General features: G+C 44.4%; 1 protein-coding gene across 4 annotated transcripts in view; it reads left to right on the top strand.

The window, feature by feature from the left end:
• tecpr2 (tectonin beta-propeller repeat containing 2) overlaps nucleotides 1–13,285 on the top strand; it is an 85,956-nt gene that overhangs the window by 10,185 nt on the left and 62,486 nt on the right. For all 4 annotated transcript variants that reach the window (XR_004413013.1, XM_033026495.1, XM_033026494.1 and 1 more), the window contains exons 4-9: nucleotides 55–186; nucleotides 1,959–2,116; nucleotides 3,191–3,506; nucleotides 5,117–5,246; nucleotides 8,958–9,401; nucleotides 11,798–12,804. Coding sequence is in view for 3 of the 4 variants with exons in the window: in XM_033026495.1 (XP_032882386.1) it covers nucleotides 55–186; nucleotides 1,959–2,116; nucleotides 3,191–3,506; nucleotides 5,117–5,246; nucleotides 8,958–9,401; nucleotides 11,798–12,804 (2,187 nt within the window). In the remaining variant the exon portion in view is untranslated. The remainder of the gene's footprint in view (nucleotides 1–54; nucleotides 187–1,958; nucleotides 2,117–3,190; nucleotides 3,507–5,116; nucleotides 5,247–8,957; nucleotides 9,402–11,797; nucleotides 12,805–13,285) is intronic.

The following is a 13,285-nucleotide window of genomic DNA, read 5'->3' as shown; positions in this document are numbered from 1 at the left end:
AGTTTGTTTCCATTTTGCCGACTCTATTTATTTTCTGGTATTCTTTCTCCACAGTTGCGCCGATTTGATGTTGTGGGGATTCACAAAAGTAACATTACAGCTTTAGCTTGGAGCAGCAATGGAATGAAACTCTTCTCTGGGGATGAGCTGGGTAAAGTTGTCTATGCTGCTGTGGACCTGGATCAGGTAACCAATCCTCAGATAAATTGTGAGCCTAAGGTTTATTTTTAATGTCTGCTAATTCCATCGGCACTACTTTTGAAATAAGGTACCTTTAGAAATTAGAGTTGTTAAAAAACAAACCGTATTAAGATAGAATTGGAGAGAGCGGATATGGAGAGGATGTTTCCACTCGTGGGAGAGTCCAGGACCAGAGGCCACAGCCTCAGAATTAAAGGAGGAATTTCTTAAGTCAGAGGGTGGTAAATCTGTGGAAATCATTGCCACAGAAGGCTGTGGAGCCCAAGTCAATGGATATTATTAAGGCAGAGATAAATAGATTTTTAATTAGTACGGGTGTTGGGGGTTATGGGGAGAAGGCAGGAGAATGGGGTGAGATGAGAAGGAAAGATCCATCAGCCATGATTGAATGGTGGAGTAGACATGATGGGCCGGATGACCTAATTCTGCTCCTATCACTTATGAACAAGAAATAGGCAAGGCATAGAAAAATACCTGACCGGAAACATCACCGTTCCAAGTTCTCCAGAGATGTTGCTTGACCTGCTAAGTTACTCCAGCACTTTGTCTTTTTTTTTAAAGGACAGAAGGATATGGTCCTTATGCGGGCAAACGGGATTAGTATAGAAGTAAAAAAAAATATTGGCATGGATGTCGTGGGCTGAAGGGCCTCTGTCTCTACTGTATAACTCTCCAGCTAAAATGGAAAGGAATGTTTTGAGAACATTTTTTTTGTAAATTGCCAAAGACATCAAGATGATAAAGGGATATATTTGCTGATACTAAACTAGTATAGGGATTGGGGTCCCAATCTGAAAAATCACCAATCCACGGTCTCCAAAGATGCTGCCTGACTCGCTGAGTTACTCTGGCATTTTGTGTACTTTTTAGTGCAACCAGCATCTGCAGTTCCTTGTTTCTGCCTTTTATTCCCGCCATGTGTTTTACAACTGGAATTATATTTTAGACACAAGGAACTGCAGATGCTGGTATAACAAAAAAAGACACAGTGCTGGAGTAACTCCACAAAGAGGTAGCATCTCTGGAGAACATGGATAGACTTCAAGTCTTAAGATGGGTCCCCACTCTGTTACTTATCCATGTTCTCCACAGATGCTGCTGACCCACTGAATTACTCCAACACTCTGTGAAACGTCACCTATCCATGTTCTCCAGAGATGCTGCCTGACCCACTGAGTTACTCCAGCACTCTGTGAAACGTCACCTATCCATGTTCTCCAGAGATGCTGCCTGACCCACTGAGTTACTCCAGCACTCTGTGAAACATCACCTATCCATGTTCTCCACAGATGCTGCCAGACCCGCTGAGTTACTCCAGCACTCTGTGAAACATCACCTATCCATGTTCTCCAGAGATGCTGCCTGACCCACTGAGTTACTCCAGCACTCTGTGAAACGTCACCTATCCATGTTCTCCAGAGATGCTGCCTGACCCACTGAGTTACTCCAGCACTCTGTGCCTTTTGTAAACCAGCATCTCTAGTTCCTTGTGTTTACAGGAATGTTTCAGCTCTATTCAATTGATAACTGTGATCAGTACAGCTTTGTGTGTTCTCAGTTTATGTATGTTTTTCCTTTGGTGAAATTTTCAAATGGAGGTTTGACAATATCAGTCATTTCATGTGTCTGTGAACAAAATATAGTATTCTCACTACTCCTTTTTTATTGTGGAAAAATGACCAAATGCACCATGGAGATATATTTAATGTATAGTTTGAATTTGAACTTGTTGATTGTTGTGTTCTGGTTTCCCACAGGGTATTTGTAGTCCTACAGTGATATTAGAAGATGCATCTTCTATTGTACAGTTGGACTACACGCAGAAAATTCTTCTTGTTTCAACTTGCCTGCGCTCCATCCTTATATATACTGAGCAAAATGTTATCAGGCAGGTTGGAACACAGCCAAGGAAAATGTAAGTGTGGAGAATTTTTAAATAATTAAATGTAGTATATCAAGTATCATTGCTTGTGGCACCTAGGCTAAAATAAGATGCACCCATGGTTGTGATAACGTCTGCATCGCAGGGGTGCAGCTTATAGAGCCGGTACCTTGTATTCTCAACAGCGTTCATTCCATCGAGAACTCAGGTGGTGTCTGTGTTGAGTTTGTACCTGTGGCCATTTTGTTTTCCTCTCGCATCCAAAAGATATGGGGTGGTGGTGAACTGGCAAATTACCCACTGTACGGTTGAGTAGTAGGGGGTGGCGCAGTGGTAGATCTACTGCTTACAGGCGCAGAGACTCCGGTTCGATCCTGACTAGGGGTGTGTCTGTACAGACTGCGTTCTCCCCCAGACCGCATGGGTTTTCTCCGAGATCTTCGGTTTCCTCCCATACTTCAAAGATGTACAGGTTTGTAGGTTAATTGGCTTGGTGTCAATGTAAAAGTGTCCCTAGTGTGTGTCTGTTAGTGTGTGGGGATCTCTGGGTGGTGCGGACTCGGTGGGCCGAAGGGCCTGTTTCCGCGCTGTATCTCTAAAACTAAAACTAGAAATCTAAACATTTATGGGAGTTGATGAACTGAAAATTTTGAAACGAATGTATGAAACAAATAGAATTTGAGCAATTGGCATTCTAGCCCCGTTTGTCAATACAGTTTGTAGTTGAGAATTAAAATAATTGTTGTACAATTAGGGAAACCCCCATGTGATTTTATGTAAGATAGACACAAAGTGCTGGAGTAACTCAGCGGGTCAGGCAGTATCTCTGGAGAAAAAGGATGGGTGACGTTTTTGGTCGGGAACCTTCTGCCTCTTCCCAGTCTTAAGAAGTGTCCTGACCTGAAACGTCACCCAACCTCTTTTTCTTCAGAGATGCTGCCTGTCCCGCTGAGTTACTCCAGCATTTTGTGTCTAAACCAGCATCTGCAGTTCTTTGTTTCGATGCACTGTAATTTTATATTATGTTGTACCAAGTTTACATAACGTCTAGTTACTAATTGTTGAAAAAAACCCCAACTAAGATATCTTAATCTCTCGTGTTTCTAGTGCTGGCAGATTTGGAGCATGTTTCATTCCAGGCCTCTGCAAACAAACTGATATCAATCTGTATGCTTCAAGACCGGGGCTTCGACTGTGGAAATCTGACGTACACGGAGCTGTTCAGTCAACCCTCATTTTAAAAAGTATATTTACCAGTGGTGTGAAACCTTTTGAGTTGTTTCCACGACCGAGGTTGACAACTAACCTCAAAGGCGCACAGGCCTCAGAGAGAAACCTCGGCCTGTTGAAGTGCTGCTTACGTGACGGATGGGTACTGAGCTGGAATGAGGCTAGTATTTATGTGATTGATGCAGTTAATCAGGTATGCTACAGCAAAGCTGATATATTGTGTACTCGCCCTGACAGCTTACTCCATTTTAAATCCCACTGTCCATTGAAGCATCGCCTTTGAAAGCATTCAAATTAAGTTGTTCTGCGATTGAAAGGCATAATTAATGTGATAAATTCATAGAAATATGTTATAAATCTGGATAAGAATTTACAGTGGGATATAAAAGTCAAGACAGGAGAAATTTAAATTAAAAAAAAATATTTTAAAATCTTATTTGAAGTCCTATTTTAAAATGGACTCTAATATTTATATCTGCAATACATAATTCAGCTATGAATAGAGCAAATGCTTCAGTATTCCTAAATTCAATCAGAGATGATTTCTCTAACTCACAGAGTTGAACATTTGTCAAACACGGACTAAAGGAACGGCCAAAATTGTCATCTTTAGGAGCTGGGTCCTCTTGATATAATCAAAGTCTACTTTTTCATTAATTATCCTTAAGGGTCAAAAATGGAAATAGGAGCTTTGCATGGTGCAAAAATATTTTTTAAATTGGCACCTAATTGTTACTGGGTGGAGTCAGAATCTGGAAATGTCACACTTGGTGCAAATGATTTATAACTCTGACTCTCTGAGTCTATGATTTGGTTGCACTCATATCCATTATGAAGAGAAGTGTAGCATTCATTTTGGTCAGCAGTCAGAGATGGCATATTTCAATGGATATATATTTTTTAATGTTTGATTCCGGCTAATTTTGTGCATAGTACATGGAAACTAAAGGTGGAAACACCTTACTCTTCTATATCTCTAGACTCCCTCTCCCCTGCCTCTCAGTCTGAGGAAAGGCTAAAAACCCGTAACATCATCCATTCCTTCTCTCCAGAGATGCTGCCTGTCCCACTGAGTTACTCCAGCATTTTGTATCTACATGGGAACTAATATTGGGCACAAAGTGTTTAGAATCTTGCAGGCGCTATTATTATTTGTGTACAGTCCCATATTTTAAAAGGTTTAGAATTAGAAACATAGAACCATAGAAAATAGGTGCAGGAGTAGGCCATTCGGCCCTTCGAGCCTGCACGGCCATTCAATATGATCATGGCTGATCATCCAACTCAGTATCCTGTACCTGCTTTCTCTCCATACCCCCTGATCCCTTTAGCCACAAGGGCCACATCTAACACCCTCTTAAATATAGCCAATGAACTGGCCTCAACTACCTTCTGTGGCAGAGAATTCCACAGATTCACCACTCTCTGTGTGAAAAATGTTTTCCTCATCTCGGTCCTAAAAGATTTCCCCCTTATCCTTAAACTGTGACCCCGTGTTCTGGACTTCCCCAACATCGGGAACAATCGTCCTGCATCTAGCCTGTCCAACCCCTTAAGAATTTTGTAAGTTTCTATAAGATCCCCCCTCAATCTTCTAATTGTTGCAATGTACAATTATGCTCTGTGATAAAATGCTTGCTGTTTTTTTAAATGCTGTAGTTACTTTCCAGTTAATTATATTGTTGAATACTGATAATAGCCACTCGTTGAAATGAAATGTTCATGAAGGTAAAATCAAGTTGTCTTACTCAGAAGGTTAAGTTGATGAAATGGGGGTGATTGAGTTGCTGTTGATATTTGCAGGCTCTAATTGGTGGACTGGAGGGGTTCAGTAGTATTATATCTGTTTCCTGTACAGAAGATGAGATTTTCATGTTGACCCACGACCGTGATATCATTCGGATTTCCAGCAAGCCAGAAGGCTTGATAGCCGGTAAACCTCATTTTTATATTTAAAGCAAATATGGAAATTTGTCTTGTGCTTTAGTTTGAACATGCAACATGGAAACAGGCTCTTTGACCCACGAAGTCCACACCGACCAACCGTTCACACTAGTTCTACGCTATCCCACGTTCTCATCCACTCCCCTGCACATTGGGGGGGGGGGGGGAATTAACAGAGGCCAATTAACCCGCAAACCCGCACGTTTTTGGGATGTGGGAGGAAGCCGGAGCACCCGGAGAAAACCCACGCAGTCACAGGGAGAACGTGCAAACTTCCCACAGATGGCATCCGAGGTCGGGATCGAACCCTGGTCTCTGACGCTGACGCTCTACCTGCTGCGCCAATGTGCCGCCCCCTACAAGATGTAAATGAAATATTCAGGATGTGACTGAGTTAGATACCAGATCTAAGTGTGCTGGCTATTGAGAACTAATGTTGCTCTTGGTCTCTGGAATTCAGTCCATTTTCTCATTGTTTGCACCAAAGGGCAGATCTGTTTTTCAATTTTGTGCAAACTAACGTAATTGTGTGTTCCAATGACAAAACTAATAATCATTGTTAGTTGACATAGACTTGATAAGGGCCTGTTTCCATGCTGTATGAATTTATAACTATGATTTAGAGTTTTGGAATATGTGACCCAGTGCTCATTTTTCATCAGCATATTATTCTATTTCTAATGGTAACATACAGTTCCGATATGCCTGTACCCTTGGTTCCAGAGCTATTCTGGATTATCCGTTTTTCCGGACCAACAGGAGGTCACGGTCTCCGAGAGGAGTCAAACGGTACAGGAACGGTCTGCCAAGGGGCCGAGATACCGGCCCGCAAAGTTTGCCTCGGAAGACCAGCTGTGGGAACGGATCTGCTGGCCCCGGCCGAGCCGGAGTTCCAGAGCCCCGGCCGCTGGGGGCAAAATGAACCCACCGATCAGTCGTGGTAGTCCCGATGAGGTTGAGATCGGCCACCTCACCCGGCCTAGGCGCCACATTTTGGGGATTTCAAGTGCGCTCTTGTGATTTTGTCCAGAGTAAAGGAAGTGTCGGAGTTTCCAGTTGCTGGAAAAATAAGTGGTGGACCTGTATCATGAAATTGGCATATTCTAAGTGACTGCATGATAGTGTGATTGAATGATAGTGTGTGAAGATTGAAATTAATTGTCCATGATGCAGTTGCAATGGCCAGCTTCCACCTTCCGTTTTATAGACCTCAAATTATATTGTGCATTCATTATCTTGTTAAAAAAGGTTTTAGATCTGAAAAGTTATTTAATTTTGTTGCTACTATTCTGATGCTTTGGTAATTAAGTTTTTTTTCTTTCCCCACTCTTTACTTGAACACCTCTTGTTCCTCCATATGAGGCCATGTGGGAACCACAGTCTCTTTCTACAGTCTCACACCAATAATATCACCAATCGACACTTTTATTCAGCATTGAACCTCTAGTGAATTCACCAAAATTGGCCAAATATCAGTGGCTGCGAACTAGTTAAAACCAGATGTTCCTGGATAAAGGAGATGATTACCTGTTTTTATGTTACGTTAACCAGCATAAAATGGTGGCCGACTAGGAAAAGGGGAGATGCAGCGAGACCTGGGTGTCATGGTACACCAGTCATTGAAAGTGGGCATGCAGGTGCAGCAGGCAGTGAAGAAAGCGAATGGTATGTTAGCTTTCATAGCAAAAGGATTTGAGTATAGGAGCAGGGAGGTTCTACTGCAGTTGTACAGGGTCTTGGTGAGACCACACCTGGAGTATTGCGTACAGTTTTGGTCTCCAAATCTGAGGAAGGACATTATTGCCATAGAGGGAGTGCAGAGAAGGTTCACCAGACTGATTCCTGGGATGTCAGGACTGTCTTATGAAGAAAGACTGGATAGGCTTGGTTTATACTCTCTAGAATTTAGGAGATTGAGAGGGGATCTTATAGAAACTTACAAAATTCTTAAGGGGTTGGACAGGCTAGATGCAGGAAGATTGCTCCCGATGTTGGGGAAGTCCAGGACAAGGGGTCACAGCTTAAGGATAAGGGGGAAATCCTTTAAAACCGAGATGAGAAGAACTTTTTTCACACAGAGAGTGGTGAATCTCTGGAACTCCCTGCCACAGAGGGTAGTCGAGGCCAGTTCATTGGCTATATTTAAGAGGGAGTTAGATGTGGCCCTTGTGGCTAAGGGGATCAGAGGGTATGGAGAGAAGGCAGGTACGGGATACTGAGTTGGATGATCAGCCATGATCATATTGAATGGCGGTGCAGGCTCGAAGGGCCGAATGGCCTACTCCTGCACCTAATTTCTATGTTTCTATGTTTCTATAAAAGAAAGGAAAACTAGGAAGTTTTGGATATCCCACTGTGCAGATTTAAAAAAAATCTTCAATTTCTTTTAAATGAGTGAACAGGGAACTTGGAATGAATATGGGGAAGTGGTGGAGCAATTTGTTCTGAGAGTGATGTTAAATTAAATTGGCTTCAATAAAACAGAACTTCAGAAATAAAGTGCAGACATTGTTATAGATAAGCCTCATTATACTATTGCAACATCACTTGCTAATCAAGAGAATATCTGACCCATAATATCTCTAAAAGTACAGGAGGAGTATTCAGGATGGCTTTAAGAAGCTTGGATAAACATGGAGAGGGAGCAGAGAGAGGTCCTGCATTATCTACCAAAGCATTAGACACCTGAAACTACCACCCACCTCCCCCAACAGTCACCATGTCCCGTCTGTGGACGAGCCTGTGTTCTCTCTTTGGCCTTATTCTCCATCTCAGAACCAACTAAAGCCAGAGTTTGACACGACAGGTTTGAGGGATATGGACCAAGGGCAGGCAAGTAGGCCTAGGGTAGCTGGGACATTGTTGGCCGGGGTGGGCGAGTTGGGCCGAAGGGCCTATTTCCACACTGTATTACTCTATGACTCTAGTAGACAAAATGTGTAGGAAGGAACTGCAGATGCTGGTTTTTAGCCAGAAGGAATAGACGAAGATAGACACAAAATCTAGACCGAAGATAGACACAAAATTCTGGAGTAACTCAGAGGGACAGACAGCATCTCTGGAAAGAAAGAATGGGTGACGTTTTGCGTCGAGGCCCTTCTTCAGATCGAAAACCCCTGTGAAGAAGGGTCTCGACCTGCAACGTCACCCGTTCCTTCTCTCCAGAGATGCTGCCTGAGTTACTCCAGCATTTAGTGTCAATCTGGGCCAGAGTCGAATTGACTCAGTCTCTATCAAAGGATCTGCCTAATGGCCCTGTCCCACGGTACGAGTTAATTCCAACTCTCCCGAGTTAAAAAAAAAAATCTAACTCGCGGTAAGCACGGAGAATGAACGTTGCGGGTACGTCGGAGCTCGGGGACATCTCTTAGCGGCTCGTAACGCTAACGGCAGGTACTCGGGAAGACTCGCTAACGGCAGGTAGGCTCGGGAAGACTAGTGAAGATTTTTCAACATGTTGAAAAATGTCCACGAGAGCCCCGAGTACCGACGAGCGGCCATTACCGTAAATCTCCGAGTTTGAATCAGGGCAAACTCGGGAGAGCTCTTGGAATGAACTCGCACTGTGGGACAGGGCCATAAGACAGCCAAGATTTAATATTAGACTTCACCCTTAAATGCATATAGAGACCATCAGCCAAACTTTGTATCATAGTTTGGAAATGAGGTGTAACGTTAACTCTTGTACTTTTATCCCCAGGTGTAAAGTCACAATCCCTGCTGACAACCACCTGCAGTGAATCAGTTCAAGAAAGAATGAGCTCAACCGACTCGAGGGATGTGCAAAATGATGATAAGACTTCAGGAAGTGTTAGTTTTGAGATGCGGAAGTCGTCATCCTCTGAGCCTGAGCACTGGCAGAGTATTGAACATGATGGTGGGGGGGGACAAGCATGGGATGAGACGGGGGAAAGAAGAGGCTCTTTGGCCAGTGAGCCCAGGAGCAGAAGTAGTTCCCTTAATAGTAGTATCAGTGTTTTCAGCCACGTAACCACTCCAGAACAGCAGGTTGGAGCACTGTCCTCGCCTGTGTTGTTATCAAAGGTTCCAGAGACTTCGGAGAGATTCGGGGCAATGAACGTGGAAGATTTCAACCAACAGTTGGTCGTTGTCTCGGTGAAAAAGAAGAAGAAACGGAAACAAGGTATATTTTTTCCAACCTTTTAGCTTCCCTCGCCTCACTGCTCCCACTATATCCATTCAGTTGTGGTTAACTTCCTGTTCCCTGACCAAATGTCAGCATTAGACTGTTCACAACCTTGACCCCAAAAGACAATAGGTGCAGGAGTAGGCCACTTGGCCCTTCGAGCCAGCACCGCCATTCACTGTGATCATGGCTGATCGTCCACAATCAGTACCCCGTTCCTGCCTACTCACCATATCCCCTGACTCCTCTAAGAGCTCTATCTAACTCTCTCTTGAAAGCATCCAGTGAATTGGCCTCCACTGCCTTCTGAGGCAGAGAATTCCACAGATTCACAACTCTCTGGGTGAAAAAGTTTTTCCTCATCTCCGTTCTAAACAGCCTACCCCTTATTCTTAAATAAGGCCCCAAGGCCAGCGCATAGAGCCGCTGTCTCACGGCGCCAGAGACCCGGGTTTGATCCTGACCTTGGGCGCTGTCTGCGTGCAGTTTGCATGTTCTCCCTGTGACCACATTAGTTTCCTCCCAAAGAAACAAACCACGACAAAGAAGCGGGATTACCAGGACTGTTTTAAAAGTAAAACCTGAAGCGAAATTGTGTGTGATTGTGACAATTCAAGCTGAGATTGAAAGGACGCCCAGCGGCTGTTTTTGCGGGAGGCTTGAAGTCATGGTGTTGGGAGGCTTGAAGTCATGGTGTTGAGCTTTCAATGGCACCAAGTGCCTGGCAGCTTTGATACAGAGGACCAAAAGATCTGTGCTGTGGGCAAACTCCACAGGCCGAATGAAATATTCATTTTCCTTCAAAACTATTGAAGCAGCAAAATAATGAATAATGTGTGTTCTTGCTGTAAAACGATGGTGCGATGAGTAGTTGCCACCTCATGGCTGCAGTGAACCGGATTCAATCATTGTCTCCGGCACTATCCTGGCGCAGTCTGCACCTCCTCCCTGTGATCACAGAACTAACCTGTGTGCAGTTCTGGTCACCTAGCTCGAGGAAGGATGTCATTAACAAAAAAGAGATTGACCAGAATGTTATTTGGGCTTGTGGTTGGATAGGCTGGGACTTTTTTTTATGAGCGTTGGAGGTTAGAGATGTGACCTTATTGAGGTGTACAAGATCGTGAGGGGAGAATGATCATTCAACCCTTCCACCCCCCTTGTCCATGCCAACCAAGTTGGCCTTTTAGACAATAGACCATAGGCGCAGGAGTAGGCCATTCGGCCCTTTGAGCCAGTGCCGCCATTCAATGTGATCATGGCTGATCATCCCCAATCAGTGGCCCGTTCCTACCTCCCCATATCCCCTGACTCCGCTATCTTTAAGAGCCCTATCTAGCTCTCGAAAGTATCCAGAGAACCGGCCTCCACCGCCCTCTGCGGCAGAGAATTCTACACTCACCACTCTCTTTGAGCCCACTTGCTTGAATTTGGCCCATAATCCTCCATGTCCTTCTGTCCAAATGTCTTTTAAGAGTCAGAATTGTATCAGCTTGTTTCAAATACAGACTACCCTCTGACAGAAAAAGTTGCCCCTGAGGTTCCTCTTAAATCTCTCCCCTCTCACCTTAAACCTGTGCCGCCTAGTTTTAGAAACCTCTATCCTGGGGTTAAAGACAGTGAGCATTCACGTTATCCATGCCCCTCGTGGTCTTGTGCACCTCAATAAGGTCACCTCAATAAGGTCCCAAGCTCAAGAGAGAGCTAGATAGGGCTCTTAAAAATAGTGGAGTCAGGCGATATGGGGAGAAGGCAGGAATGGGGTACTGATTGTGGATGATTAGCCATGATCACATTGAATGGCGGTGCTGGCACGAAGGGCTGAATGGCCTACTCCTGCACCTATTGTCTATTGTCGATTGACTCCTCAGCCTCCTACGCTCCAGAAGAAAAAGTCACAGCCTATCCGACCTCTCTCTCCATGTAGGTCAAGCCCACAAGCCCGGGGAACATCCTGGTGAATCTTCTTGCACCCTTTCTAAGTTGTTGACATCCTTCCTATAGCTGGGCAGCCAGAACTGCACACAGTATCCCAAGTGTGGTCCCTCCAGCAACTTGTACAGCTGCAGCATCATGTCCCAACTTTTGTAATCTTGTGCTCCAATTTACTCCCATACCCCAAAGATGTGTGGGTTGGTGGGTTAATTGGCCATTGTAAATTGCCATAAAGGTGCGTCAATGGTAGAATCTGGGGCAAGTTGATGGAAATGTAAGAGAACAGGTTGGATGGGTCAAATTAGTGGAAATTGAGATTATTCTGAGGCCAAATTGGCCTCCAATGTCATAAAGAAATACATGGAAAAATGCTGGCATTTATTATTGTTAAATATGTCCACGTCTCTTTCACTGAGTTGCAGATAGACTCTTACATTGCATTTTACCTCTGCTTGCAGCAAGTTTGGCATCGGAAAACAGCAGCCAGGTGAAACATGAAACTGACTTTTCCAACAGCTCTGTGTGTTCAGAGCCAGCACTTCTGAGTGACTTTGCCATCGATAGTTCTGTGACCACAACGTGCGACCTGTCAGAGCAGCTGAGCTTGTTGAGCAGCAGCCTGGACCACTTGGCCTCGGACTCTCCTGAACGGGAGAGCCAGATTAGTACCGACTCCAACAACATGCTGCAGGAGCTGGACACTTGCCTCTGTGTGGATGCCACACAGCCTCCTGTACCTACTCCACACCCTCTCCCCTCACACAGTTCACCAGAATCTTTGCGGGAATCCAACTTGACAAATGAAGATCTTTGTTCTTCCGACCATCCAAGGTTTACAGAATGCTCAGATCCTGTATCTTCTGTTAAGTTACTAAACTCCTGTGATGAAAAAGATGAGCACTCGGACAAGGTTTCATTGTTCAATTGTTGTGAACCGGTCACGAGCCTGCAGAGAAGTGCAGTTGGCACCGTGATTGATGAAACCTATGACAGTGACCCCTTAGCATTAAGATCTCAAACTCCGCAAAATGCAGTCTTGACTTGCACCCTGAGTTTGCACGAATCGCTAAGGGAAAGCTCGGAGACGTATTTGGATGAGCGTCACGCTCTGCTGATGAGGATTCTTTCACCAGATATAGATGTGAACAAACAAGAAGCCAAAGAGTTTTCGCAGCTTTATGTTTCATACAACGAGCCGCATTTACCTGGGACGGCTGAGGGTGCAGGGAGAATGGAAACAGTGGGCTCTGGTGACAGTGGTAGCTGGAAAAGAGAGAATGCCCCAGAGCCATGTTTGTCATCCAGTGATGAGGATGATATTTATGGCCGTGCCGTTTCTCACTCAGTGTCTGAAACCAGCATGGCTGAACTCCTACACAGTCGCACCACAGCAGAATCGCTGGGCCTAGTCTCCCAGGACTTGAAAAACTCTGCCGATGAAATGGAACTTTTAAAGTCTGATCAGGTGAAGTGCTAACTAATTTTGTTTCAAGGTAGCAGCCTTTGTTAGTTATACTTGCTTACATTTTAATGTACTGCCTTGCTTTTTCAAAGCGTCTTATATAGACATAGACATAGAAAATAGGTGCAGGAGTAGGCCATTCGGCCCTTCGAGCCTGCACCGCCATTCAATATGATCATGGCTGATCATCCAACTCAGTATCCCGTACCTGCCTTCTCTCCATACCCCCTAGCTTTTAACGTTTTGTTAAACAGTAACGTTAGTACTGCGTAACATTTTAAATGTACGTAAATGTTAGTACTACGTAACAGAGAAAAACATTTTTTTCCACACACAGAGTGGTGAATCTGTGGAATTCTCTGCCACAGAAGGTAGTTGAGGCCACAGTTCATTGGCTATATTTAAGAGGGAGTTTGATGTGGCCCTTGTGACTAAAGGGATCAAGGGGGTATGGAGAGAAGGCAGGTACAGGATACTGAGTTGG

This window comes from Amblyraja radiata, chromosome 9 (assembly GCF_010909765.2).
Source record: "Amblyraja radiata isolate CabotCenter1 chromosome 9, sAmbRad1.1.pri, whole genome shotgun sequence".
Lineage (NCBI taxonomy): Eukaryota > Metazoa > Chordata > Chondrichthyes > Rajiformes > Rajidae > Amblyraja > Amblyraja radiata.
This window is presented reverse-complemented; position numbering and strand designations above follow the sequence as displayed.